Source organism: Pleurodeles waltl, chromosome 1_2 (assembly GCF_031143425.1).
Source record: "Pleurodeles waltl isolate 20211129_DDA chromosome 1_2, aPleWal1.hap1.20221129, whole genome shotgun sequence".
Taxonomy (NCBI): Eukaryota; Metazoa; Chordata; class Amphibia; order Caudata; family Salamandridae; genus Pleurodeles; species Pleurodeles waltl.
The window spans coordinates 1,344,165,105-1,344,191,378 of NC_090437.1; the positions used below are offsets into that span (position 1 = coordinate 1,344,165,105).

At 49.5% G+C, this 26,274-nt stretch overlaps 1 protein-coding gene across 1 annotated transcript in view; it reads right to left on the reverse strand.

Moving 5' to 3' along the window:
• Positions 1-26,274, reverse strand: part of LOC138252353 (myosin-IIIb-like) — a 407,650-nt gene that overhangs the window by 287,626 nt on the left and 93,750 nt on the right. Inside the window, exons 3-4 of the mRNA XM_069205730.1 lie at positions 22,465-22,595; positions 19,209-19,311 (exon numbers count right to left, since the gene is read on the reverse strand). Coding sequence (XP_069061831.1) covers positions 19,209-19,311; positions 22,465-22,595 — 234 coding nt within the window. The remainder of the gene's footprint in view (positions 1-19,208; positions 19,312-22,464; positions 22,596-26,274) is intronic.

Below are 26,274 nucleotides of genomic sequence, written 5' to 3' on the forward strand. Positions count from 1 at the left end.
ACCCACAGAAGTACCGGAGCAGGCACTTAGAAGAAGAGTGAACTGGAGCCCACTCAGAGTTACAAAAGAGGGTCCCACGACATCAGAGGCCAACTCAGCGGGTTGAGCACTGCAGGACGGAGTGCTGGGGACCCAGGCTAGGGTGTGCATGAAGGAAATCCTGAAAGAGTGCACAGAAGCCGGAGCAGCTGCAAAACACGTGGTTCCCAGCAATGCAGTCTAGCGTGGGGAGGCAAGGACTTACTGTAGGAGGCTGGACTGGCTTGTAGTGAGTACCAAGGGGTACTTGCACCTTGCACCAGGCCCAGTTATCCCTTATAAGTGTATAGGGTGTCTAGCAGCATAGGCTGATAGATAATGGTAGCTTAGCAGAGCAGCTTAGGCTGAACTAGGAGACGTGTGAAGCTACTACAGTACCACAAGTGTCACTTGCACAATATCATAAGAAAACACAATACACAGTTATACTAAAAATAAAGGTACTTTATTTTTATGACAATATGCCAAAGTATCTTAGAGTGTACCCTCAGTGAGAGGATAGGAAATATACACAAGATATATGTACACAATACCAAAAATATGCAGTATAGTCTTAGAAAACAGTGCAAACAATGTATAGTTACAATAGGATGCAATGGGGACACATAGGGATAGGGGCAACACAGACCATATACTCCAAAAGTGGAATGCGAACCACGAATGGACCCCAAACCTATGTGACCTTGTAGAGGGTCGCTGGGACTATTAGAAAATAGTGAGAGTTAGAAAATTAGCCCACCCCAAGACCCTGAAAAGTGAGTGCAAAGTGCACTAAAGTTCCCCCAAAGACAAAGAAGTCGTGATAGAGGAATAATGCAGGAAAGACACAAACCAACAATGCAACAACTGTGGATTTCCAATCTAGGGTACCTGTGGAACAAGGGGACCAAGTCCAAAAGTCACAAGCAAGTCGGAGATGGGCTTATGCACAGGAAATGCCAGCTGTGGATGCAAAGAAGCTTCTACTGGACAGAAGAAGCTGAGGTTTCTGCAGGAACGAAAAGGGCTAGAGACTTCCCCTTTGGTGGACGGATCCTTCTCGCCGTGGAGAGTCGTGCAAAAGTGTTTTCCCGCCGAAAGAACGCCAACAAGCCTTGCTAGCTGCAAATCGTGCGGTTAGCGTTTTTGGACGCTGCTGTGGCCCAGGAGGGACCAGGAGGTCGCAGATTGGACCAGGAGAGAGAGGGGACGTCGAGCAAGACAAGGAGCCCTCTCAGCAGCAGGTAGCACCCGGAGAAGTGCCAGATACAGGCACTACGAGGATGCGTGAAACAGTGCTCACCCTAAGTTACACAAAGAAGTCCCACGTCGCCGGAGACCAACTTAGAAAGTCGTGCAATGTAGGTTAGAGTGCCGTGGACCCAGGCTTGGCTGTGCACAAAGGATTTCCACCGGAAGTGCACAGAGGCCGGAGTAGCTGCAAAAGTCGCGGTTCCCAGCAATGCAGCCCAGCGAGCTAAGGCAAGGACTTACCTCCACCAAACTTGGACTGAAGAGTCACTGGACTGTGGGGGTCACTTGGACAGAGTTGCTGGATTTGAGGGACCTCGCTCGTCGTGCTGAGAGGAGACCCAAGGGACCGGTAATGCAGCTTTTTGGTGCCTGCGGTTGCAGGGGGAAGATTCCGTCGACCCACAGGAGATTTCTTCGGAGCTTCTGGTGCAGAGAGGAGGCAGACTACCCCCACAGCATGCACAAACAGGAAAACAGTCGAGAAGGTGGCAGGATCAGCGTTACAGAGTTGCAGTAGTCGTCTTAGCTACTTTGTTGCAGTTTTGCAGGCTTCCAGCGCGGTCAGCAGTCGATTCCTTATCAGAAGGTGAAGAGAGAGATGCAGAGGAACTCGGATGAGCTCTTGCATTCGTTATCTAAAGTTTCCCCAGAGACAGAGACCCTAAATAGCCAGAAAAGAGGGTTTGGCTACCTAGGAGAGAGGATAGGCTACTAACACCTGAAGGAGCCTATCAGAAGGAGTCTCTGACGTCACCTGGTGGCACTGGCCACTCAGAGCAGTCCAGTATGCCAGCAGCACCTCTGTTTCCAAGATGGCAGAGGTCTGGAGCACACTGGAGGAGCTCTGGACACCTCCCAGGGGAGGTGCAGGTCAGGGGAGTGGTCACTCCCCTTTCCTTTGTCCAGTTTCGTGCCAGAGCAGGGCTAAGGGGTCCCTGAACCGGTGTAGACTGGCTTATGCAGAATTGGGCACATCTGTGCCCAAGAAAGCATTTCCAGAGGCTGGGGGAGGCTACTCTTCCCCTGCCTTCACACCATTTTCCAAAGGGAGAGGGTGTAACACCCTCTCTCAGAGGAAGTCCTTTGTTCTGCCATCCTGGGACAAGCCTGGCTTGACCCCAGGGGGGCAGAAACCTGTCTGAGGGGTTGGCAGCAGCAGCAGCTGCAGTGAAACCCCAGGAAAGGCAGTTTGGCAGTACCAGGGTCTGTGCTACAGACCACTGGGATCATCGAATTGTGCCAACAATGCCAGGATGGCATAGAGGGGGCAATTCCATGATCTTAGACATGTTACATGGCCATATTCGGAGTTACCATTGTGAAGCTACATATAGGTATTGACCTATATGTAGTGCACGCGTGTAATGGTGTCCCCGCACTCACAAAGTTCAGGGAATTGGCTCTGAACAATGTGGGGGCACCTTGGCTAGTGCCAGGGTGCCCTCACACTAAGTAACTTTGCACCTAACCTTTACCAGGTAAAGGTTACACATATAGGTGACTTATAAGTTACTTAAGTGCAGTGTAAAATGGCTGTGAAATAACGTGGACGTTATTTCACTCAGGCTGCAGTGGCAGGCCTGTGTAAGAATTGTCAGAGCTCCCTATGGGTGGCAAAAGAAATGCTGCAGCCCATATGGATCTCCTGGAACCCCAATACCCTGGGTACCTCAGTACCATATACTAGGGAATTATAAGGGTGTTCCAGTAAGCCAATGTGAATTGGTAAAATTGGTCACTAGCCTGTTAGTGACAATTTGAAAGAAATGAGAGAGCATAACCACTGAGGTTCTGATTAGCAGAGCCTCAGTGAGACAGTTAGTCACTACACAGGTAACACATTCAGGCACACTTATGAGCACTGGGGCCCTGGTGAACAGGGTCCCAGTGACACATACAACTAAAACAACATATATACAGTGAAAAATGGGGGTAACATGCCAGGCAAGATGGTACTTTCCTACACTTACCTCCACCAAACTTGGACTGAAGAGTCACTGGACTGTGGGAGTCACTTGGATAGAGTTCCTGTGTTCCAGGGACCATGCTCGTCAGGATGAAAGGGGACCCAGAGGACTGGTGATGCAGTCTTTTGGTGCCTGAGTTAGCAGGAGGAAGATTCCGTCGACCCACAGGAGATTTCTTCTGAGCTTCTGGTGCAGGGTGAAGGCAGGCGACCCCCAGAGCATGCACCACCAGGACACAGTCGAGAAAGCCGGCAGGATGAGGTGCTACAATGTTGCTGGTAGTCGTCTTGCTACTTTGTTGTGGTTTTGCAGGCGTCCTGGAGCAGTCAGCGGTCGATCCTTGGTAGAAGTCAAAGAGGGAGATGCAGAGGAACTCTGGTGAGCTCTTGGACTGAAGAGTCACTGGACTGTGGGGGTCACTTGGGCAGAGTCGCTGGATTCGAGGGACCTCGCTCGTCGTGCTGAGAGGAGACCCAAGGGACCGGTAATGCAGCTTTTTGGTGCCTGCGGTTGCAGGGGGAAGATTCCGTCGACCCACGGGAGATTTCTTCGGATCTTCTGGTGCAGAGAGGAGGCAGGCTACCCCCACAGCATGCACAAGCAGGAAAACAGTCGAGAAGGTGGCAGGATCAGCGTTACAGAGTTGCAGTAGTCGTCTTTGCTACTATGTTGCAGGTTTGCAGGCTTCCAGCGCGGTCAGCAGTCGATTCCTTATCAGAAGGTGAAGAGAGAGATGCAGAGGAACTCGGATGAGCTCTTGCATTCGTTATCTAAAGTTTCCCCAGAGACAGAGACCCTAAATAGCCAGAAAAGAGGGTTTGGCTACCTAGGAGAGAGGATAGGCTACTAACACCTGAAGGAGCCTATCAGAAGGAGTCTCTGACGTCACCTGGTGGCACTGGCCACTCAGAGCAGTCCAGTGTGCCCCCAACACCTCTGTTTCCAAGATGGCAGAGGTCTGGGACACACTGGAGGAGCTCTGGGCACCACCCCTGGGAGGTACTGGTCAAGGGAGTGGTCACTCGCCTTTCCTTTGCCCAGTTTCGCGCCAGAGCAGGGCTAAGGGGTCCCTGAACCGGTGTAGACTGGCTTATGCCTGGCAGGATCCCAGTGAGACAAGGGCTAAAACAACATACATACAGTGAAATATGGGGGTAACATGCCAGACAAGATGGTACTTTCCTACACAGACCTTGCAAAAAAAAAAAAAAAAAGTAGGAATACATCTGTGTCACTATTTAATTGTGGTTACTTATAAAGTGGCGGCCAGCCGAGTGCTATACGTGGCAACAGAATACATACCCTCACGTGATATACATGAAGATGCGTCTATAATAAGAGATGAAAACCTGCTGCTCTTCAGGGCCTTGGTGAACTATGTTTGGTCTGTTCCTTCTCACCTGCTAGCGGTGGCCTCACCTTTGCATGTGCTGCTCACCCAAAACATCCCCATTCCAGCAGAACCAGTCTTTCTGGATTCTTCTGCCTCTGGGACGTTTCCCTTAGTCATTCGTACACATCCGACAAGTGTCCTTTTCAAGTTCCACCCAAGGAATTCCATTCTTCTCGCAGATGTCATCCGTGGCTCACCGGTCATATGAAGACAACTCCCCGCAGCGAATCGCAGCTATGCTGGTGCATATTATTGTCGGCTGGTCTTGCACTTTTGCGATGTGAGCCTTTACCACCCCTGCTTCTTCCGCTGCCACTGGACGATCCCAGTACCATGCGTTTGGTCACATCTTACTCAAGATTCACACCTCAGCTACGGCATGAATATTGCACGGTATTGTTAATGGGAAACAAGCACATGACGCATACATGCACTGCACATGAACTGATGCTGGCATCCATCACTCCGGTCCCACGAACTGAGGAAGCCATTTGGTCTCTGCAATGCCACTGCATTCAGAAACATCTGGTCTACATTTGTGACTATCTTTACAATATATTAGTGCTCTACCAGAACATTGAAGAACACTGAAAACACATTTGAGAAATTGAGCGAACACTCATGTTATGTCCAAGTAAACAAGTTCATAATTGCCATCAATCAGTCATCATTATGGGTTTCATTAGATCAGATCAAAGGATTCAAATGGATCCAGATAAACCAACGCTGTGGTTGAGTGGCCTCCGCCTAAGAGTTCACAAAGTTTTGCCAACTTCTACAGACACTTTATCAAACATTTCTCACATATAACATAACGCACAACAAAACTCAGAAAGAAGAATCATCTCTTCATATGGGGAGGAGCAGGACTAGAGTTTTCAGACCTTGAAGATGACATTTACTACTTCACCCATCCTGAGACTTCCCGACTGTACTCATTCTTTTATTGTGGATACTGATGTACCTCCTTTTCAACTAGAGTTATACTGTCTCAGACACATCTAGAAACTAAACACAGACACCCTCTCCAGCTCCGGAGCTCTCAAGCTCCAGAGGTCTCGAGCACCAGAGGTCTCCAGGTACTACCTGGGGTCATTATCTGCTGTCGCTTACAGAGCGGCAGGTAAGATGCAAAGAGATGAAGACTGTATAGAGACTTGTACACTCACATAACTTCTATTGCTGAATGTTATACTTTTATTGCTATTGTCAGATCAGCTGACACAGTGGGGAGTGAAGTCTTCTTAGGACATCTTTGGGAGCGAGCACACAAAGAGTTATTATTTCTACTTAACTTCTGCGAGGTGAGCCATTTGCTCCAGTGTGTTTCTCTCTTATCCATATCCCCACTTTCCCCTTTCAAGAACTTGTAGGTTGGAGATCATCTACTGTTCCACGAATAGCTCTTAGTTGGTTAGTATGGAGCCCAGCCAGCTCAACTGCTGCTGCCTTGGTGTGCCATGCCTGTCGGTTTGTTTCCAAACTTAAGCAAGGCGCGTTTGCAGAGGACAAGCAGAGATACTGCATTTGCGCGAGCTGCACGACTCGCCCCAGCCAACAAGTCTTGTTGATTGTAATTACCATGTGAGAGGGTGTGGGCGGGTCAGCGCAGTTGGCTGCTGCTGAAAGTCTCACATACTCTCACTGCGGGTGAGTCATGTGACTGCCCATCAACGTATTTGTCACTTGAAGCGGTAATAGATGGGCTCATTACTTGTTGATATTTTATCAACTGCCTCACTTATGTTGATGTCGAAATTGTGATCCACCTGTGTAGGAGGCTGGCCTGGCTTGTAGTGAGTACCAAGGGGTACTTGCACCTTGCACCAGGCCCAGTTATCCCTTATTAGTGTATAGGGTGTCTAGCAGCTTAGGCTGATAGATAATGGTAGCTTAGCAGAGCAGCTTAGGCTGAACTAGGAGACGTGTGAAGCTACTACAGTACCACGAGTGTCACTTGCACAATATCATAAGAAAACACAATACACAGATATACTAAAAATAAAGGTACTTTATTTTTATGACAATATGCCAAAGTATCTCAGGGAGTACCCTCAGTATGAGGATAGCAAATATACACAAGATATATGTACACAATACCAAACTTATGCAGGAATAGCAATAGAAAGCAATGCAAGCAGTGTACAGTCACAATAGATTGCAATGAGAGCACATAGCTATAGGGGCAACACAAACCATATACTCCAAAAGTGGAATGCAAACCACGAATGGACCCCAAACCTATGTGAGCTTGTAGAGGGTCGCTGGGACTGTAAGAAAACAGTGAGGGTTAGAAAAATAGCCCTCCCCAAGACCCTGAAAAGTAGGTGTAAAGTGCACCTAAGTTCCCCAGAGAGCACAGAAGTCGTGATAGGGACATTCTGCAAGGAAGACCAACACCAGCAATGCAACAACGATGGATTTCCAGACGAGAGTACCTGTGGAACAAGGGAACCAAGTCCAAGAGTCAAACTCAAGTCGGGAGTGGGCAGATGCCCAGGAAATGCCAGCTGAGGGTGCAAAGAAGCTGCCACCGGATGGTAGAAGCTGTGGTTTCTGCAAGAACTTAGAGGTCTAGGAACTTCCCCTTTGGAGGATGGATTGTGAGAAAGTAGCCTCTTTCTAGCCTTGTTACCCCCACTTTTGGCCTGTTTGTGAGTGTATGTCAGGGAGTTTGTCACTGTTTTCACTGTCTCACTGGGATCCTGATAGCCAGGCCCCAGTGCTCATAGTGAAAACACTATGTTTTCAGTATGGTTGTTAAGTGTCACTGGGATCCTGCTGGTCAGGACCCCAGTGCTCATAGGTTTGTGGCCTATATGTATGTGTCACTGGGACCCTGTCACACAGGGCCCCAGTGCTCATAGGTGTGCATGTATATGTTCCCTGTGTGGTGCCTAACTGTCTCACTGAGGCTCTGCTATCCAGAACCTCAGTCGTTATGCTCTCTCATTACTTTCAAATTGTCACTAACAGGCTAGTGACCAATTTTATCAATTTACATTGGCTTACTGGAACACCCTTATAATTCCCTGGTATATGGTACTGAGGTACCCAGGGTATTGGGGTTCCAGGAGATCCCTATGGGCTGCAGCATTTCTTTTGCCACCCATAGGGAGCTCTGACAATTCTTACACAGGCCTGCCACTGCAGCCTGAGTGAAATAACGTCCACGTTATTTCACAGCCATTTTACACTGCACTTAAGTAACTTATAAGTCACCTATATGTCTAACCTTTACCTGGTAAAGGTTAGGTGCAAAGTTACTTAGTGTGAGGGCACCCTGGCACTAGCCAAGGTGCCCCCACATTGTTCAGAGCCAATTCCCTGAACTTTGTGAGTGCGGGGACACCATTACACGCGTGCACTACATATAGGTCACTACCTATATGTAGCTTCACAATGGTAACTCCGAATATGGCCATGTAACATGTCTATGATCATGGAATTGCCCCCTCTATGCCATCCTGGCATAGTTGGCACAATCCCTTGATCCCAGTGGTCTGTAGCACAGACCCTGGTACTGCCAAACTGCCCTTCCTGGGGTTTCACTGCAGCTGCTGCTGCTGCCAACCCCTCAGACAGGCATCTGCCCTCCTGGGGTCCAGCCAGGCCTGGCCCAGGATGGCAGAACAAAGAACTTCCTCTGAGAGAGGGTGTGACACCCTCTCCCTTTGGAAAATGGTGTGAAGGCAGGGGAGGAGTAGCCTCCCCCAGCCTCTGGAAATGCTTTGTTGGGCACAGATGTGCCCAATTCTGCATAAGCCAGTCTACACCGGTTCAGGGACCCCTTAGCCCCTGCTCTGGCGCGAAACTGGACAAAGGAAAGGGGAGTGACCACTCCCCTGACCTGCACCTCCCCTGGGAGGTGTCCAGAGCTCCTCCAGTGTGCTCCAGACCTCTGCCATCTTGGAAACAGAGGTGCTGCTGGCACACTGGACTGCTCTGAGTGGCCAGTGCCACCAGGTGACGTCAGAGACTCCTGCTGATAGGCTCCTTCAGGTGTTAGTAGCCTATCCTCTCTCCTAAGTAGCCAAACCCTCTTTTCTGGCTATTTAGGGTCTCTGTCTCTGGGGAAACTTTAGATAACGAATGCATGAGCTCAGCCGAGTTCCTCTGCATCTCTCTCTTCACCTTCTGATAAGGAAACGACCGCTGACCGCGCTGGAAGCCTGCAAACCTGCAACATAGTAGCAAAGACGACTACTGCAACTCTGTAACGCTGATCCTGCCGCCTTCTCGACTGTTTTCCTGCTTGTGCATGCTGTGGGGGTAGCCTGCCTCCTCTCTGCACCAGAAGCTCCGAAGAAATCTCCCGTGGGTCGACGGAATCTCCCCCCTGCAACCGCAGGCACCAAAAAGCTGCATTACCGGTCCCTTGGGTCTCCTCTCAGCACGACGAGCGAGGTCCCTCGAATCCAGCGACTCTGTCCAAGTGGCCCCCACGGTCCAGTGACTCTTCAGTCCAAGTTTGGTGGAGGTAAGTCCTTGCCTCACCTCGCTGGGCTGCATTGCTGGGAACCGCGACTTTTCAAGCTACTCCGGCCCCTGTGCACTTCCGGCGGAAATCCTTTGTGCACAGCCAAGCCTGGGTCCACGGCACTCTAACCTGCATTGCACGACTTTCTAAGTTGGTCTCCGGCGACGTGGGACTCCTTTGTGCAACTTCGGCGAGCACCGTTTCACGCATCCTCGTAGTGCCTGTTTCTGGCACTTCTCCGGGTGCTACCTGCTTCAGTTAGGGCTCCTTGTCTTGCTCGACGTCCCCTCTCTCTTCAGGTCCAACTTGCAACCTCCTGATCCCTCCTGGGCCCCAGCAGCGTCCAAAAACGCCAAACACACGATTTGCGTGTAGCAAGGCTTGTTGGCGTCCTTCCGGCGGGAAAACACTTCTGCACGACTCTCCAAGACGAGAGGGATCCGTCCACCAAAGGGGAAGTCTCTAGCCCTTTTCGTTCCTGCAGAAACCTCAGCTTCTTCTGTCCAGTCGAAGCTTCTTTGCACCCGCAGCTGGCATTTCCTGGGCATCTGCCCATCTCCGACTTGCTTGTGACTTTTGGACTTGGTCCCCTTGTTCCACAGGTACCCTAGATTGGAAATCCACAGTTGTTGCATTGCTGGTTTGTGTCTTTCCTGCCTTATTCCTCTAACACAACTATTTTGTCCTTAGGGGAACTTTAGTGCACTTTGCACTCACTTTTCAGGGTCTTGGGGAGGGTTATTTTTCTAACTCTCACTATTTTCTAATAGTCCCAGCGACCCTCTACAAGGTCACATAGGTTTGGGGTCCATTCGTGGTTCGCATTCCACTTCTGGAGTATATGGTTTGTGTTGCCCCTATCCCTATGTTTCCCCATTGCATCCTATTGTAACTTTACATTGTTTGCACTGTTTTCTAAGACTATACTGCATATTTTTGCTATTGTGTATATATATCTTGTGTATATTTCCTATCCTCTCACTGAGGGTACACTCTAAGATACTTTGGCATATTGTCATAAAAATAAAGTACCTTTATTTTTAGTATAACTGTGTATTGTGTTTTCTTATGATATTGTGCATATGACACTAGGTGGTACTGTAGTAGCTTCACACGTCTCCTAGTTCAGCCTAAGCTGCTCTGCTAAGCTACCATTATCTATCAGCCTAAGCTGCTAGACACCCTATACACTAATAAGGGATAACTGGGCCTGGTGCAAGGTGCAAGTACCCCTTGGTACTCACTACAAGCCAGTCCAGCCTCCTACATGGATGTCCCATGTCGTGAAGAAGCTTGCAGAGGTGTTCCCACGCAGAAAGACCGCAAACAAGCCTTGCTAGCTGCAAGGGTCGAGGTTAGGGCTTTTGGATGCTGCTGTGGCCCAGGAGGGACCAGGATGTCGCCAATTGTGTGAGGAGACAGAGGGGGCGCCCAGCAAGACAAGGAGCCCACTCAGAAGCAAGCAGCACCCGCAGAAGAGTGAACCGGAGCTCATCCAAAGTCACAAAAGAAGGTCCCACGATGCCGGAGGACGACTCAGGAGGTCGTGCACTACAGGTTGGAGTGTCGGAGACCCAGGCTTGGCTGTGCACAAAGGAAATCCTGCGAGAGTGCACAGGAGCCGGAGCAACTGCAAATCACGCAGTATCCAGCAATGCAGTCTAGCGTGGTGAGGCAAGGACTTACCTCCACCAAACTTGGACTGAAGAGTCACTGGACTGTGGGAGTCACTTGGACAGAGTTGCTGGGTTCCACGGACCATGCTCGTCGTGCTGAGAGGGGACCCAGAGGACCGGTGATGCAGTCTTTTGGTGCCTGCGGTTGCAGGGGGAATATTCCGTCGACCCACGGGAGATTTCTTCGGAGCTTCTAGTGCAGAGAGGAGGCAGACTACCCCCACAGCATGCACCACCAGGAAAGCAGTCGAGAAGGCGGCTGGATCAGCGATACAAGGTTGCAGTAGTCATCTTTGCTACTTTGTTGCAGTTTTGCAGGCGTCCAGAGCAGTCAGCGATCGATTCCTTGGCAGAAGGTGAAGAGAGAGAGATGCAGAGGAACTCTGATGAGCTCTTGTATTCGTTATCTAAAGAATTCCCCAAAGCAGAGACCCTAAATAGCCAGAAAAGGAGGTTTGGCTACTTAGGAAGAAGGATAGGCTAGCAACACAGGTAAGAGCCTATCAGAAGAAGTCTCTGACGTCACCTGCTGGCACTGGCCACTCAGAGCAGTCCAGTGTGCCAGCAGCACCTCTGTTTCCAAGATGGCAGAGGTCTGGAGCACACTGGAGGAGCTCTGGGCACCTCCCAGGGGAGGTGCGGGTCAGGGGAGTGGTCACTCCCCTTTCCTTTGTCCAGTTTCACGCCGGAGTAGGGCTGGGGGATCCCTGAACCGGTGTAGACTGGCTTATGCAGAGATGGGCACCATCTGTGCCCATCAAAGCATTTCCAGAGGCTGGGGGAGGCTACTCCTCCCCAGCCCTGACACCTTTTTCCAAAGGGAGAGGGTGTAACACCCTCTCTCTGAGGAAGTCCTTTGTTCTGCCTTCCTGGGCCAAGCCTGGCTGGACCCCAGGAGGGCAGAAACCTGTCTGAGGGGTTGGCAGCAGCTGCAGTGAAACCCCGGGAAAGGTAGTTTGGCAGTACCCGGGTCTGTGCTAGAGACTAGGGGGATCATGGAATTGTCTCTCCAATGCCAGAATGGCATTGGGGTGACAATTCCATGATCTTAGACATGTTACATGGCCATGTTCGGAGTTACCATTGTGACGCTGTAGATAGGTAGTGACCTATGTACAGTGCACACGTGTAATGGTGTCCCGCACTCACAAAGTCTGGGGAATTTGCCCTGAACAATGTGGGGGCACCTTGGCTAGTGCCAGGGTGCCCTCACACTAAGTAACTTAGCACCCAACCTTTACCAGGTAAAGGTTAGACATATAGGTGACTTATAAGTTACTTAAGTGCAGTGGTAAATGGCTGTGAAATAACATGGACGTTGTTTCACTCAGGCTGCAGTGGCAGGCCTGTGTAAGAATTGTTAGAGCTCCCTATGGGTGGCAAAAGAAATGCTGCAGCCCATAGGGATCTCCTGGAACCCCAATACCCTGGGTACCTCAGTACCATATACTAGGGAATTATAAGGGTGTTCCAGTATGCCAATGTGAATTGGTCACTAGCCTGTTAGTGACAATTTGGAAAGCAAAGAGAGAGCATAACCACTGAGGTTCTGGTTAGCAGAGCCTCAGTGAGACAGTTAGTCATAACACAGGTAACACATCCAGGGCACACTTATGAGCACTGGGGCCCTGTAGAACAGGGTCCCAGTGACACATACAACTAAAACAACATATATACAGTGAAATATGGGGGTAACATGCCAGGCAAGATGTTACTTTCCTACAACCTGCAACGCAGGTAATCACAGCAACATCGCACAGAGATGACTTACTCTCTCGCTAGGGCCCTACCAAGCAGACCACCCTCAAGTCCACCAGAGGGAAAGCGCTTCTCAATCAGCTGCCCCCAAGGCTGCCCACAAGAGGCCTCCTACCAGCAGCAAAGCCAAGAAGCCTCGCAGCTAGTAACCTGGAACCGCAGCTCACAGAGATCTGTTGCTACCAGAAGAAAGCAGAGAGTTCACCAGCAATCAGTAAAGGTGGCCATTGGAAGGCGTGGTCTAGCGCCGGATATGATGGCTGTCTAACATCAGAGCTCCTCTGTAGGAAGCAGCGTTCTCTTTAGAGGAACATGCCTTTTTCTCCTTATACCACACTCTTTAGACATTCATGTTGGAGCACCTTGACAATCACGCGTGCTGCTAGTCAGTTTTTTTTTTTTTTTTATGTCCGCTTTGAGTAGCTCCACCCGCCACATGTGCTCCAAAATTCTTGCTCCTCCCATGCTCCTCGTAATTTCCAGTGGTTGAATGACAATGGGTTTTACGTGTTAAAGATGCAGGAGAGGGCGGGAAGTATGCATAGCCCAGAGACCCTCACGGGTGAGTATCGGCGCCTTACAAATATTGATTGATTCATTGATTGTATGCACTGTTAGACCTGATACTTTAGGTGTGGTCATCCAGAAGCATGATGGAAAGTACAGAATGTTGCAACATGCACTAAAACTTTAAAAGACTAATATACTACAGCACATTAAATAAATGTTTTTTTAAGGCCTTGCGAAGTTTTATAATATTGGATTCGGAACGTAGTTCAATGGGTAGCTTGTTCTATGCCTGTGCTGTAACTACTCTAAAAGCATCACCAGCAATTCTTGCCCTACGCAACTGGGGCACGACTAGCCGATTGGCTGATGCAGATCGTAGTTGTATTGAATGGATGTGTCTTTTAAACATTGAAGAAATATAGTTGACACGCCTAGGGTAGAAAGCCTTATGACACATGCAGAGGGCCGTGAACCAACATCTCTTCTAAACCAGCAGCCAATGCAGTTTTCTTATATATGGAGATATTCTATCAAACTTCTGAATCCCCAATATCCTTCGGGCAGCAGCTTTGCACTAAACCGGTCTAATGAGGATCAACGCTGGCATCGATACCTGCCTAGGTTGCTGTGGGATAAGAAGTTGGAGATTTTTGAAGCCTTCATAATCTGAGTGTTGTCTGCACACTGGAAGCCGTAAGACTACAGCCCTCGCCGACGTTGACTTGCCGGTCCCTAGCCAATATCAGTAAACAAACTCTGTGCCCTCTTATCACGGCCCAGCGGATAGCTGTGTCCATCCTGCTTTAGCTCTATGTGGCGTACAGTCAGTGCACCTCCTGATAGCCCTTCCCTCGGCGCCCACATCTGGACTACGGCACAGAAACAAAGTCTTTCCTTGCCTTTCACGCGTCCATGCAAATGAGGGAACGCCCACTTGACACGGGTCGTAAAATGCTTTTCTGGGTCCACCCCCTCTGCTAGTTGAGATTTGAGGCAAATGTCTGGTCAACATAAGAACTTCAGAGCTTGCAATATGTCGACACATCTGTTTGCTGCCATTGTGGGTCAGAGAAGCTTGTGTGGCTGAAGATATGCACATGTGGCGAGCTGCCAGGGCAGGGGAGAGGGCATCATTATAGACTAGACATGTGCAATCCATGTCACAAGCATACAGGTACCCCACTGACTCATCAAAAGGAGGGGGGGGGGGCAAAGATTTACAAGGTGGCAGCACGGCCAAGCTTCTAAGGATGAGGACAGGTGGGACATGATTTGGGTCTTGGATTCCACTGGCGAAGAAGGAAGGTTCTGGTGCCGGCCTCCTCCATCCACCGGGCAGCTGTGCTCTTTACTAAGTGGGGATGTCAAAGTGAAGAAGCTTTTAAAGCTCAACTCTGCAAACGTTTCTCCTGAATAGCAATGCATGTCTTGGAGGAGAGGTGAGAACCAACTATAAACATACATTGGCAATGCCAATTGTGCTGTTTCAATTAGTAATGCATCCACACAAGTCCTTTTTGCTCGCCTTAGAACATTAAAGTCATAGTTACAGGTTTTTCCAATGTGAATTATTTTCCTTGAATTCATTCTTTTTCTTGAGCGGATTGTTGTCTGGTCTCAACTTCTAGAACTCTACCCTGAACATAGGACCAAAGGTTTTAGCAATATAAAGATGTTTATTACATGGCCATACCCTCCTTGTTGAATCATCTCACACAAACCTTGACGAATGAACACAATGATTCATGATGTCCTAAGTGCAAATGACTCATAAGCAGGAGACTGCGACTCGCGTCACCCGGATGATTGTTTGCACACCATGCTTATTGCTCAGCTTCCAAGCTTAACCTTCAGTTCAGTTACTCAATAAAGGAAGATGCAAGGAGTACTAAAGTATGAGGAAGGTGGGAAGGCGTGTCTTCAAGAGGGGCGTGCTCGTGCAGGGTGCGGCCCCAAAATGGGTATGTTCATGAAGGGCAGGCCCCAAAATGAGCAGTGCCACGCAGGGCATGGCCCCAAGATGAGTGTAGGAAGCTGGTCTGGTGTGTGGTGGGTACTTAAGGTACTTACCCTTATACCAGGTCCAGGTACCCCCTCTTAGTGAAGTGTAGGCAGTGTCTAGAAGCCAGGCTGTCTAGAGGAGGCTGTGGATGAGCAGCCAAGGCTTATGTAGGAGACACGCAAAGCTCTTGCAATACCACTGTAGTCATGCAGCACTTTCACACATGAAAGAAAACTCAGGGTTACAAAAATAAAGGTACTTTATTTTTGGGACAAATCACCACAAAATACTAGACACGTGACCCACCCTTAGGAGGTAAGTAATGTAAAAATATATACACTAGTAATCACAAACAGGTATAGAAAAGGTTAAAAAACAGTGCAAACAGCAATAGCCAATAGTGACCCTAAGGGGAGCAGAATGCATATACTAAAAAAATGGAATGTATCCGGAAGATCCCATGGAGGAGATGCAAACAAGCCTTGCCAGCTTCAAGAGATGCAGTGCACGGAGGTACTATACTGCGTGGGAAGCAAAGGCTTACCTCCACCAAAATTTGACAGCTGGCAGAGAGGACCAAGATGACTACTCCGGACCGCCACCTGTGATGCAGGATCCACAAAGCTCAAGGTGAGAGGAGATCCACGCAGCCAGTTGTTGCTTGTTGTAGGTGCCTGTGGTTGCAGGGAAGTGACTCCTTCAATCCAAGGGAGATTCCTTCTTCTTCTGGTGCAGACTGAAGAGTTGTAGTCTTCTGAACATGCACAGCCGGGGAAATATTGCAAAGCTGGCAGAAGACGTGGAAACAAAGTTGCAGAAGAGTCTTCTTCATTGTAGCAGCCTTTGTTGGTTCCTGGAGGGTCCAGTCTCGGTTCCAGTGGCCAGAAGTCAAAGCAGAGGAGTTCTGCTGGAATCTTGCAAGCCGACTCTGAGGACCCACCCAAGAGAGACACTAAATGGCCATGAAAGGGGAATTGGTCACCCAACCAGGTAAGCACTTATCAAGAGGGGGCTCTGATGTCACCTGCCGGGCCTGGTCACTCAGATGCTCCCAGAGTTCCCTGCCAACCTTGGAAACAAGATGGCAGAACCCATGGAACCTCTGGAGGTGCTCTGGGCACCTCTCCTGGAGTGGTGATGGACACAAGAGTGGTCACTCCCTTTTCCATTGTCCAGTTTCGCGCCAGAGGAGGGACTGGGGGTCCCTGAACCGGTGTGGACTGGATTATGCAAGGAGGGCACCATCTGTGCCCTTCAAAGCAGACCAGTGGCTTGGGGAGGCTACTCCTCTCAGGCCCTTAACACCTATTCCCAAAGGAAATCCTCTGTTCTGCCTTCCTAGGCTTGATCAGATCAAGCAGCAGGAGGGCAGAAACCTGTCTGAGGGGTGGCAGCAGCTGGGCTGCTCTGGAAAACCCTGTAAGACTGGTGGTAGCAATGCTGGGGGTCCTCTAAGGAGCCCCCAGAGTGCATGGAATCATACTTCCAATACTTGCAACAGTATTGGGGTATGATTCCGACATGTTTGATGCCAAACATGCACAGGTTCAGAGTTACCTTTATGTAGCTGGACATAGGTAGTGACCTATATCCAGTACACGTGTAAAATGGCGTCCCTGCACACACAAAGTCCAGGAAAATGGATCTGGAGTGTGTGGGGGCAACTCTGCTAATGCAGGGGAGCCCTGGCACACAGCCACCTGCACCTTGCCCTCTGAGTTGAGGGGGCCTACCATAGGTGTGACAGTGACCTGGTGCAGTGACCTGTACTGAAAATTTGTGATACACCTGTTTCACGCAAGCTGCAATGGTAGGGCTGCTGAACCCTTCGCATGGGCTCCCTATAGGTAGCAGAATAACTGCTGCAGCCCATAGGGATCTCCTGGAACCTCAATGCCCTGGGTACCCAGGTACAATATACTAGGGACTCACATGGTGGGACCAGAATGCCAATTGTGGGACTTAAAATGCCAATTTAGAGGAGAGCCCAAAACTACTGGGGCCCTGGTTAGCAGGAACCCAGTAGACACAGTCAAATATACTGACAACAGGCAGAAGAATGGGGGTAACCATGCCAAGAAATAGGGTAATTTCCTACAATGAGCAATGCCACACAGGGCATGGCCCCAAGACGGGCATGCTCATGCAGGGCATGGCCCCAAGACGGGCATGCTCATGCACAACGTAGCCCCAAGATGAGCAATGCCACACAGCACATGGCCCAAGATTGATGTTCCCATGAAGGACACAGCATTTACGTTGACAATGTTCTTCCAGAAGGCGGGGACGATAAACCTGTATGATCATACACACCAGTGGCTCTTGTCTCACCAACTATCCCTTTATAATTCCCTGAAAGTGCCCCTCCAGGGCCTCACTCAAAGACCCCAGAATGCAATTAAAGTTAGAAAATCCAGACAAGACGGTGCCCCCAAAAGTAAGGTTGCAAATGTTAATCATTAATGAGTTCTGCCATGTCAGGAAACGAGACAACACTGTCTCTGAACAGGATTAAGACAACCAACACATGTTAAGTCCCCGACCATCTCTTTAAACAAACATCCGGCAGAGTCACTTTCTACTTTTTATATGAAAACTATAGAATTGTTTTTTATATTATTAATAAAACCACCTCACATATTTATGTATACTAATTTAAACATATTATGCCCCTTATATTTGCATCATAAGATGAAATATAACTTTAAATCCCATACCCACATCAACAATGTATTCTTTCCAATCAGTCATTGGTCCAGAGTCTGTTAAACATGAACTGATCACTGTGAGCGTATCACCCGTCTAATGACTACTGGACAAGCAGTGATCTCCTTCCATTTCAAGACAGGGCACAAGCTGGAGACAGTTTGACTGATGCTGTGAATCACCTCATCTCCTGGTCATTATTGTACTTTATGGCTCTAGAGCCCACCCAAGTGGTCCCCTCAAAGTCCAGACTCATGAGCCCGGTCTCCAGGATGAAACAGCAGTCACGGTCAGAGATCTGATAATCACAAGACCCTCAGACTTGGGTACACACCCATTTTATATATGGGACACAGAAGACCATGTCCTCCCCTTCAGCTTCTGGAAGTGGACAGGGGATCTCATGGAAAGGAGGGACATCACACCAACCACAACTCCACTGGGGGAGGTCAGTGAGGAGGTACCACCGATGGTGAGATTACTCCTCTGAGGGAAACCTCCTCTCTGACCACGACTTATACCCACAAAGCCATGAAGATGACTGCTACGGCAGAATTAACGTTTTACTTTTTAAAAGCTTATGTTAAAGCCCTCCCACAAAACTACCTATACGTCTCTAGTATATAATAGGGCCTGGAAGTTTAGAGGCCCCGTAGATTTCCTGCACGGGAGTGTGCACTGCTGTTTTGCCTGCTGTCATTTTTAAAGGCGGCATAGTAAAATGTGTGCAAATTCGACTCTTGAACTGAAGGTGCTTCCAAAGTGATAATCTACCATGTTGTTTATATGAGAGGGAAGTGTTTGGTAACTCAAGGCTTGATGTGGCATGTGACTGGGTCATATTTCAATAGAACAATCCTGCGGGGAAATTTTCTCAAGGAATGATATGGTTTGAGCTGTAATTGGAGTCTGGCCAGAGGAGGACGGCAGAGATGATTCTCCTGGAGAATGCAATTTAATAAACCCTCATTCAACATCTCATGTACCTGGCTAGTCTTGTGTTGGTGGAGATTCCACTTTCACACACCTTTCAGCCCTCTGGGTGAATAAAACACCCCCCATTCTTTCTCTATGAGCAGGATCAGCTGCTCGAGAATTGACATGGGTTGGCCGATCTCCAGCCTCGCCTCAGCCGCTGTCGCCCAGCCCAAGCCTCGCCTCAGCCCAAGCCTCGCCTCAGCCCAAGCCTCGCCTCAGCCCAAGCCTCGCCCCAGCCCAAGCCGCGCCCCAGCCCAAGCCTCGCCTCAGCCCAAGCCTCGCCTCAGCCCAAGCCTCGCCTCACCCCAAGCCTCGCCTCAGCTGCTGTCGCCCAGCCCAAGCCTCGCCTCAGCCCAAGCCTCGCCTCAGCCCAAGCCTCGCCTCAGCCCAAGCCTCGCCTCAGCCCAAGCCTCGCCTCAGCACAAGCCTCGCCTCAGCACAAGCCTCGCCTCAGCACAAGCCTCACCTGAAGGATCTGCTGCTCCAGCTGGGAGGTCCCCTGGCACAGCTCCATGAGCTGCCTCAGCAACAGCTTCGTGCTCTCCGTCTTCCCCGCCCCGCTCTCTCCACTGCAATACGAAGAAGAGAGTTGTGTCAGAATGCGAGAAGTCACCCAAGAGCACCGTCAACCCAGCACTGGTCAAGGTGCGCGAGAAACAGAACATTGGGGTCTTTGGCTCAAAGCGTGATGAACTCTGGTGGCGGAAATTCTCTACGCAACAAATAATGCATGCAGGACCCTGCTGAACCCAGGCAAAGACCTACAAAAGTGCTCCTCGTGAAGGCCAATAACTGCCTAATGCAGACAACAAAATACATATAAAATACTAGGGAGGCGCCTGGAAGAGGGAACGCTGGACCTCATTCATGAGGATCAATCAGGGTTCAGAAAAGACTGCCAGACCTTTGACATCACCAGGGGGAGAGTTCACAGCATTGGAAAACGACGTGAACAGAAAAGTCCAACGAAAGTAGTGCCGGGTGCAGGGAAGGCACTCGATAGGGTAAACTGGACTTCCCTGAAACAAGTAATGAGGTCATTTGGAGTGGGAGAAAAATTCATTTCAATGGTGATAGTTTCATGTAACCTAGGGCAAATATCCTGCTTGATGGGCTATTTTTCTAAAAATGTGCAGATCACCATTAGAAGGACTTGCTGATTTCCCGTGGCCACATAGTCATTGATTTGGAGACACGGAGGATACATTCTCACCGATTGATGACGATGTCCTACTTTAATTAACCAAGTGAGGACAATCTTTTCCCCCTTTCCTGGGGGCAGAGAGGTTTAGAAGGAGCGCAGGGTATAGAGGGAACATGAAAAAATGCACTAATTGCCAGTGCAGCACACGAGAGAGGAAAAGAGAATTAAGGGGACCAGCAATTTTTGCTATCACAGAACATGCACTAAAATATCTGGGGATTCAGATCACCCCTCGAATAGAAGACGTACTTGAAGCTAATATAACCCCGGTGGCGTCAAGGTACACAGATGGCGCCCCAGGGATATCTTCTCCTTTGTAGGACAGCAGCAATTACGCTATAATAATGTCCCCTTTGTAAGTCTTCCGGGCACTCCCTACAAAGACAGGCATCGAAACCTTCCGGGTAGGAGAGAAATCCCTTTTACACTATATATGGCTGAAGAAGCCGCAGAGAATATCTCCGATGATGATGTTGGAAGCGTCTAATACTAGAGGGGGACTGAGCTTCCCAGATACTCAGAGAAGTCTGTAGAGCAGAGGATGCGCGTATTATAGGTGGATGGCTAACCAGAGTCGCGCAGACATCGAGTACCTGTGGATATGGCAGTTGCGGGAAGGACACTATGGGATGTGATTTGGGTGCTGAAGAAGGCCCGAACAAGTAGGTTATGTCAGAGCCGAAACACGATAACTATGCTGGACGCGTGGGTCAAGACGGAGATGGGTTTGGGTCTTGAGAGAAGGGGGTCCGGATCCTTAGGGACTGGTACCATATGGGGCGAGTAATGTCCTTCACACACCGCCGGAAGGCACATGGGGGTCAGAATAAGAAACATTCCGCTGTCACCAAATGAGACTCTGGAGACCACACCCTGGAAGCAGGGAAGAGGCCTCGAGAGCGATCACCACACCAGGACTCCACGGAGACACTCGGCTCACAGAACTAGAGGTAAGGATGAGGTCCTCCTGGTGCGGTGACTGGTGACGGAGGGAAGGAGTAGAGAGATAAGATGACCACTGAGGGGACACGCTCCGTGGCTGGGTGACTGATACAACCTCCAGGGTGTAGAAGTAAGGACCGTGGGAATGCCCACCCTCGGGATAGACCACAAGCAGTGAGGAGGGATCACCACCCGAAAGCAGGGGTTGGTTAATGTGCTGTGAAACGGACGAAAATGACAGACGAGAAATGATCACTTGGGACAGGTTTGTAATGCAATGAGCCGTGTCTATGTGCCCCAAGGCACTGGTGAAAGGTGAATAGAAGTCCTTAAGCATCCTTCCAGGTGAGCCCGAGTGGGAGCTAAGGTCCACACCCCCATCAGCACCAGAGGGGGCTTGTGACAGGTGGGGCCCAGGGGACCAGGTGGGCTGGACTGGAGTCTCAGCTCCACGGCGTGGTTAAAGGACCAGAGGCGCCGCCATGTTGGACACTTGGCATGCGGGTGCGGGGGCGTGAACCCCCAGATAACACACAGCCATATACAAAGACACGGGGTCTCTGATGGGGTCTGTGATGCAATCAAACGGCAGAACAGCCTCAGGGATCTGGGGGAGGGGACAAGGGGGTATAGGTGGGGGCCTAACACAGGCACCGGAGGAGCAAGGGGGGGGGGGGTCAACCTTTCAGGGGCTTCCAAGAGCACCCCCTTCAGCCCAATATCTGTGGAATATCGGAGATTGAAGGGCCCATTTCCACATTCTGCGGGGGGGGGGGGGGGGAGGGGGGCATCAGTTTATGCCACTTTGCAGGGGAGAAGAATATACCAAGCAATAAAAACGGGAGGTTCAGGAATAGGAATGAGTGCCCCGTGCCAGAAGGTACTGAGAACCGAGTCTGTCTAGCGCACAGTGCGGGCACGCCGCCTCTAGGAGCTAGGCAGCCGCCTCCAGAGGCAAGAGAAGGAAGAGCTGTGAAGAGAAGACGGACCCCCGGGGCCTGCGCCACGTGGACATGGTCTGTGGGTCCCCGGGGGTCTTCAGCAGGGGCTCCCCAAACCGTCTTTGGTGCTCCCCGCTTCAAGGAAGCTCACTCACTTGATACTTCCTGTTCATACTCATTCTTAACTCAAGCAGGTGTGTCATGACGTCACGGAAGAGTCCGAGCGGCTGATTAACTATTAAAGTTTCACAAGGAAGGTTAGCGCAGTTTCTCACCTGGTAAGAGAAGGGGCGCTGCGCCCCTCCGGGGTACAACTCGTTGCACACATCACCTGTGAAACCTATTGTGACATACTGACCATCAAATGCCACCTTCGCCCCCAGGACATGCCCCCGGTGCTGTCAGGTGGTGCCACCCCACTGCTGCCCAGTCATGCCACCCAGTGCTGCCGGTCGTGCCCCCTCCCCCCATGTGCTGCCCAGGAGTGTCCCCCTCCCCCAGCGCTGCCAGGTAGTGCCCCCTCCTCAAATGTTCTGCCAGGTCATGTTCCCAGTGCTGCCCAGTCGTGCCCCCTCCCCCAGTGCTGCCCAGTCGTGCCCCCTCCCCCCCGCGCGCTGCCGGTCGTGCCCCCTCACCTGATGACGATGCACTGGTTCCGGGGTCCGGTGCTCAGGCGGCCACCCATGGCCTGGTAGGCCCGGTCCGCCACAGCGAAGATGTGCGGAGGGAGAGCGGCCTTCTCGTGCTTCCGGTACCTGTCCGACACCTGGGGACACAAGCACAGGTGTGTTACGGGAGCCCCTGTCACTGGGAGTGGAGGGGGCCCTCTCCGTGCCTCGCGCCACCTCCATCTCTCACACCAACCCCATCTATCCCCATCCCTGGCCCTATCAGTGTGTATCCCTATCCATGCGTATCTTTATCCGTCCATCCCCATCCCTGCCCATCCTTGCCCATCCCTCCCCATCTCTATCCATCGGTATCCCCATCCGTATCCATGTGCATCCCTGCCCCTCCCTATCCATGTGAATCCCCATCTATCCCCATTCCTGTCCCAGTCAGTGTGTATCCCTATCCATGTGTATCTTTATCCGTCCATCCCCATCCCTCCCCATCCCTATTCCTATCCCTATCCAGCCCCATCCCTGTCATTTTGTATCCCTGGCCATGTGTATCCCTATCCATATCTGTCCATGTGTATCCATATCCATCCACATCCCTATCCATGTGTGTCCATGTGTATCCATATCCATCCACATCCCTATCCATGTGTGTCCATGTGTATCCATATCCATCCACATCCCTATCCATGTGCATCCCTAGCCATCCCCATCCATATCCATCCCCATCCCTACCCATGTGTATCTCTAGCCATATCCATTTCTGTCCATGTGTATCCATATCCATTCCCATCCCTATCCATGTGCATCCCTATGCATGTCAGGGATGTGGAATTCATAATGTGTGTCCATATGTTAATGTTGTTCCACCTTGTATTTATGGTTCATTAATGAAAAGTGTTCACTATTAGGTGAGCACTGGAAGTAAACATTTTAAGATCACACTGCACTCCTGACAGTGGTTCCAGTAAAAGAAAAAAGTGTACACATTTGAAACGTTTAACAATATGAGGCTAAGTAGGATGCTCCCAGAATGCCCTCTGGTTAGACGGAAGTGTTTGCAGAAGCTTGTAAGCAAGAGTGAGGATTGCTTTCAAAATAAAATGCTCAGTAAAAACACGCAAGCAGGAAAAAAGAAGTTTCACTGCTATGAAACTGTAGGTGCCATTTTTTTGAAGCGTCCTTTAGTAGAATGCTAGTGGCTCCAAAGACTATTCCTGATGGAAAATCAGTGTAACCATTTTCAACAAGATTATGGGAAGCATGAAAATAAACAAGCACTGGCAAAGTCAACCAATCGTTATGTTTTTTGCGAGTCTTTTGTTTCTTTCAGTGCATGTCTTGTTTTGACATGGCTTTTGTAACATCTTATTGTTGAGGGTGCAGCCAGGCCCTCACCATTGTAAAACACTAGCAAAAAGGAAAAATGTTTTTGGTCTCAAAAAGCACACATTGTCACTAGTGGCGTAACAAAGGACCTGCAGCCCCCTCGAGTTTTGTTACGCTACTGATTGCCGCAGTAGTTTCTGGCACTGAACAAAACTACTTTGTGTGCCAGTATGCTCCTGGTGGAAGAGCAAAATGTGATCCCTCATAGTAAATCCAGCCGATAGAGAGAGAAATTGAAGTTTAATAAAACCAAAATGTCTTTGTTAACGCCAGACCTAATTAGGGACCCAATTCCTAAACAAAGTCATAAAAGTGCACTCATGGTATGGGTCTTTGAATGAGTGGCTTTCATGAATTCACAAGAACTTACAGAAGTAGACCAGGAAATCTTACTACTAGAAAATACTTATGAACTGTATTTTAGCACAAGCAAATGTGCATGTATGGGTTTGCTCATGCAAAAATCTATTGAGCGTTTAAAAGTTCACTTTCCCTCCAATCACTTCTTCCCCAACCCTGGAAGAACTTTTACTTCTGCAACTGTCAGGAGTACATTTCCAACATTTCTCATTATGGGAAAAGAATAGAGAAGAGCTGGTGAAAATCTTTAAAACATGCAAGTTAGTAGATTAGCAGATTCAATGGCATTCCAGCCCTAGAACTATTGCTCACTCCTTCCTCCAGCCCCAGTATGTAGATCTGCGGAAATGCAAGAACTCAAGCCCTACTATAGTAGCACCCTGACATAATCAGAGAGGCTGTTATCGGAGCTCCTACATAATGAGATTGCTGCCATAAGTTATCACCGCACTACATGGCACCAAAGGGACAAGTAGATTTAAGAAGCAACCTGTCCCATGGGCAAGTAGACATTTTATTAAATTCCACACACCCCTACATGTGTAGCTCTATCCATTTCCATATCTATCCATGTCTCTCCATGTGTATTCCTACCCATCCCCATCCATCCCCATACCAATCCCTATCCATCCCCATCCCTATCCATGTGTATCCCTATTCACCCCCATCACTGTCCATGTGTAGCCCTACCTATCCATATCCACGTGCATCCCTATACATCCCATATCAATCCATGTGTATCCCGATCCACCCCATCGCTTTCAATGTTTATCCCTATCTACTCCCATATCTATCCATCCCCATCCCTATCCATGGGTATACCTGTCCATCCCTATCCCTGTGTATCCCTATTCACCCCATCACTGTCCATGTGTAGCCCTACCTACCCATATCCATGTGCATCCCTATTCATCCCATACCAATCCATGTGTATCCCTACCCATCCCTATCCATGGGTCCCCCTTTCCATCTCTATCCCTGCCTATCCCTATCCATCTCCATCACTGTCCATGTGTAGCCCTACCTATCCCTATCCATGTGCATCCCTATTCATCCCATTCCAATCCATGTGCATCCCGATCTATCCCATTTCTATGCAGGTGTATCCTACTCATCTCTATCCATCTGTATTCCTGTCCAACCCTATCCCTATCCATGTGTATTCCTATCCATCCCCATCCATGAGTATCCCTATCCATCCCCTTCTCCATCCATGTGTATCCCTATCCATCCCCATCCATATTCATATCCATGTCTATGTGTATCCCTATCCATCCCCATCAATCTGGATCCCTATCCATCCTCATCCCTACCCCTATCAATCTGTATCCCTATCCTTCTCCATCCCTATTAATATGTATCCCTATCCATCCCCATCACTATCCATGTGTATCCCTATCGATAACCATCCATGTGTATCCCTATCCATCCCTATCCATTCATATACCCACCCATCTCGGTCCATGTGTGTCCATGTCCCTACCCATCCCTATCCATCCCAATCCCTATCCATGGCTATCCCTATCTATCCCTATCTATCCCCATCCTTAGCCATGTGTATTCCTAGCCATTCCTATCCATGTGTATCCCTGTTGTTCCCCATCCTTACCCATGTATATCTCTGTCCAAGTGTTTCCCTGTCCATCCCTATCCCTATACTTGTCAATGTGTATCCCTATCCATTCCCTTTCTATCCATTTGTATCCCTATCCATCCTGATCCCTATTCCATGTGTATCACTATCCATCCCCATTCCTGTGGAACCCTGGCTACTTCCATATCTATCCATGTCTGTCCATGTGTATCCCTATACATCCATATCCCTATCCATTTGTATCTCTATCCACCCCCATACATGTGTATCCATATCCATCCCCATTTACGTGTATCCCTATCCATCCCCATTTACGTGTATCCCTATCCATCCCCATTTACGTGTATCCCTATCCATCCCCATTTATGTGTATCCCTACCCATTCCAAGCTCTATCCATGGCTAGCCCTATCTCTCTCTCTATTCATGTGTTTTTGTATCCCCATCTGTCTCTTCCCATATCTTTCCCTCTCCATATATTTA